The sequence below is a fragment of the Gobio gobio genome (genome assembly GCF_949357685.1).
Source record: "Gobio gobio genome assembly, chromosome: 2".
Classification (NCBI taxonomy): Eukaryota; Metazoa; Chordata; class Actinopteri; order Cypriniformes; family Gobionidae; genus Gobio; species Gobio gobio.
This window is the reverse complement of record NC_137098.1, coordinates 79,010,337-79,012,836: the sequence shown is the minus strand read 5'-3', so window position 1 is coordinate 79,012,836 and position 2,500 is coordinate 79,010,337. Positions and strand designations below refer to the sequence as shown.

Sequence of the window (2,500 nt, the reverse complement as noted above, 5' to 3'; positions counted from 1 at the left end):
GCTCCGCCTGCACACAGGGCTCAGTGAGAGCGCGGCCACAGAGGGGCGGTCGGCGGGCGTACGACCCTTACCTTGCAGATGAGCCTGGGGATGAGCAGCAGCACCAGGATGCAGTCGTGGTCTCCTCCGTGCCTCAGGAACGACTCCGGCATGAAGGAGGTCAGCAGAGACACCTGCCGGTTGGCTTGATTCACCTCCATCTTGCGGAGCTCCATCTCGATGGCCTACACACACACACACAGATCTGTAGTGTCCGGTGTAGCGCGGTGCGTTGAACGGTCAGGGGGAACACAGGCTAGCGGTACCTTAGCATAAGCTTTGGTCTCGGCAAACTTGATCTTGAAGTCGAAGAGTTCGGCCGCCGGCTGCTGCATCTGCTCGGCTGTGCTGCTCTGCTGACTGGTCAGCTCTCGGTTCACTTCCTGTTCACACACCGCAGAGAACATCACGAGGGTGGAGTTAGAGACTCAGAGTTTGCTTGTGGTCTCGTTCAGTTGGTTCAAATTGTTCGTTTCATATTTGATTTTTGTGCAACATTTCATTATGATGAGTTCATATGTGACCCGTTCTGGAATGAGTCGGAAGTCCCAAAGTTTCATTTTAAGATACGGGCCGATAATGTGGAAAAACTTTTCTTTTTTTAGCTCGTTTCAAAAAACAGACATTCAGAAATAATCTCCCAAAGTTGCGTAGTTCAGATCATTGAGTAAAGGTGTTTATATTAAAGTTGATAATGTTTTCCTAAATTCGCTTTTCTCACCTCTCTTCCCTCTGTTCCAGGTGTCCCCTGAAACGCCACTATCTCTGCTCTCCGAATATGGTTTTAAACGTTGTATAGAACCAATCAAAAAGCGTAGAAATTAGGGATGCTCATATTGACCGTTTACCCGTTAACCAATAGTATTAATCGGTCAAAATTCATACTATCAGTTAAACGGTTTAAAAGTTCTCTTTTTTTTTTTGCTGCATGGTCACCACATTTTTATAAGAAACAACATCGAGTCTATTAAACACGAAAGAACAACAAATATATGGGTGAGAACACTCGTTTAAACAGCACACACACACACACCAGGACTGCATTTGACTGCATATCACATTTTTCCCAATGTTGATTCTTCTTGCAATCGTAATGCAATGGACTGTGGCCTACATTAAACCTTTAAATAAAAGGTTTACACAGTCATATACAATAAACGAGCTTGCACAGCGACAGGAAATACAAATTAACGTGAAAAACCTGCCTACCTTACCAGAGCATGTCAACAAAGCGGAGCTTCACTCATGAACTGCTCACCGGTAAAACAACGTGCGCTCAAATCCCGCTCCGACATGACATTTCAGACAACAGTATGGAAAACGCAAAAAAAAAGAAGAAGAAGTGATTTCTACATTTACTTTGACTTGTATTTCATTGCAGACAATATGAACACAAAATATTTCATGTTTTGTCTGGTCAACTTCATGTCATTTGTAAATATGCATCCTTTCCTGTCATTCAGACCTGCAACACATTTCAAAAAAAGTTGGGAGTAATTCAGGAGTAATTTAGGGCTAGTAATGAGGTAAAATAGTTAAATAATGATGTGATTTGAAACAGGTGATGTCAACAGGTGATTGTAATTATGATTTGGTACAAAAGCAGCATCCAAGAAAGGTCTAATCCTTTAGGAGCAAAGATGGGCCGAGGATCGCCAGTTTGCCAACAAATACGTGAGAAAATTATTGAAATGTTTAAAAACAATGTTCCTCAAAGAAAGATAGGAAGAGATTTGGATATTTCACATTCAACAGTGCATAACATAATTAAAAGATTCAAGGAATCTGGAGGAATTTCAGTGCGTAAAGGACAAGGGCGCAAGCCTAAGCTGAACAACCGTGATCTCCGATCCCTCAGGCGGCACTGCATCAAGAATCGTCATCATCTAGAAGCCATATCACCACATGGGCTCAGGACTACTTTGGCAAACCTTTGTCAAGTACCACAATACGTAGTTACATCCACAAATGCCAGTTAAAACTGTACTGTGCCAAAAGGAAGCCCTATGTTAACAGTGTCCAGAAGCGCCGTCGACTTCTCTGGGCTCGAGGCATCTGGGATGGACCATTACACAGTGGAAACGTGTACTGTGCTCAGATGAAGCAGTATTTCAGGTATTTTTTGGGAGGAATGGACGCCGTGTGCTCCGGACCAAAGAAGAAAAGGATCATCCAGACTGTTACCAGCAACAAGTCCAGAAGCCAGGGTCTGTCATGGTATGGGGTTGTGTCAGTGCCCTTGGCAAAGGTAACTTGCACTTCTGTGAAGGCTCCATTAATGCTGAAAAGTACATAGAGATTTTGGAGCATAATATGCTGCCTTCAAGAAGACATCTTTTCCAGGGACGTCCATGCATATTTCAACAAGACAATGCAAAAGCACATTCTGCACACATTCTGCAGTCCTGGCTGTGGAGGAAGAGGGTTCGGGTACTTGACTGGCCTGCCTCAGTCCCGACCT

The 2,500-nt window shown here is 43.9% G+C and overlaps 1 protein-coding gene across 1 annotated transcript in view; it reads right to left on the bottom strand.

The window, feature by feature from the left end:
• The window catches only part of dctn1a (dynactin 1a), a 33,712-nt gene that overhangs the window by 11,289 nt on the left and 19,923 nt on the right, over window positions 1-2,500 (bottom strand). Inside the window, exons 12-14 of the mRNA XM_079811260.1 lie at window positions 306-422; window positions 72-224; window positions 1-7 (exon numbers count right to left, since the gene is read on the bottom strand). The exon at window positions 1-7 is cut by the window's left edge and continues 154 nt beyond it. Coding sequence (XP_079667386.1) covers window positions 1-7; window positions 72-224; window positions 306-422 — 277 coding nt within the window. The remainder of the gene's footprint in view (window positions 8-71; window positions 225-305; window positions 423-2,500) is intronic.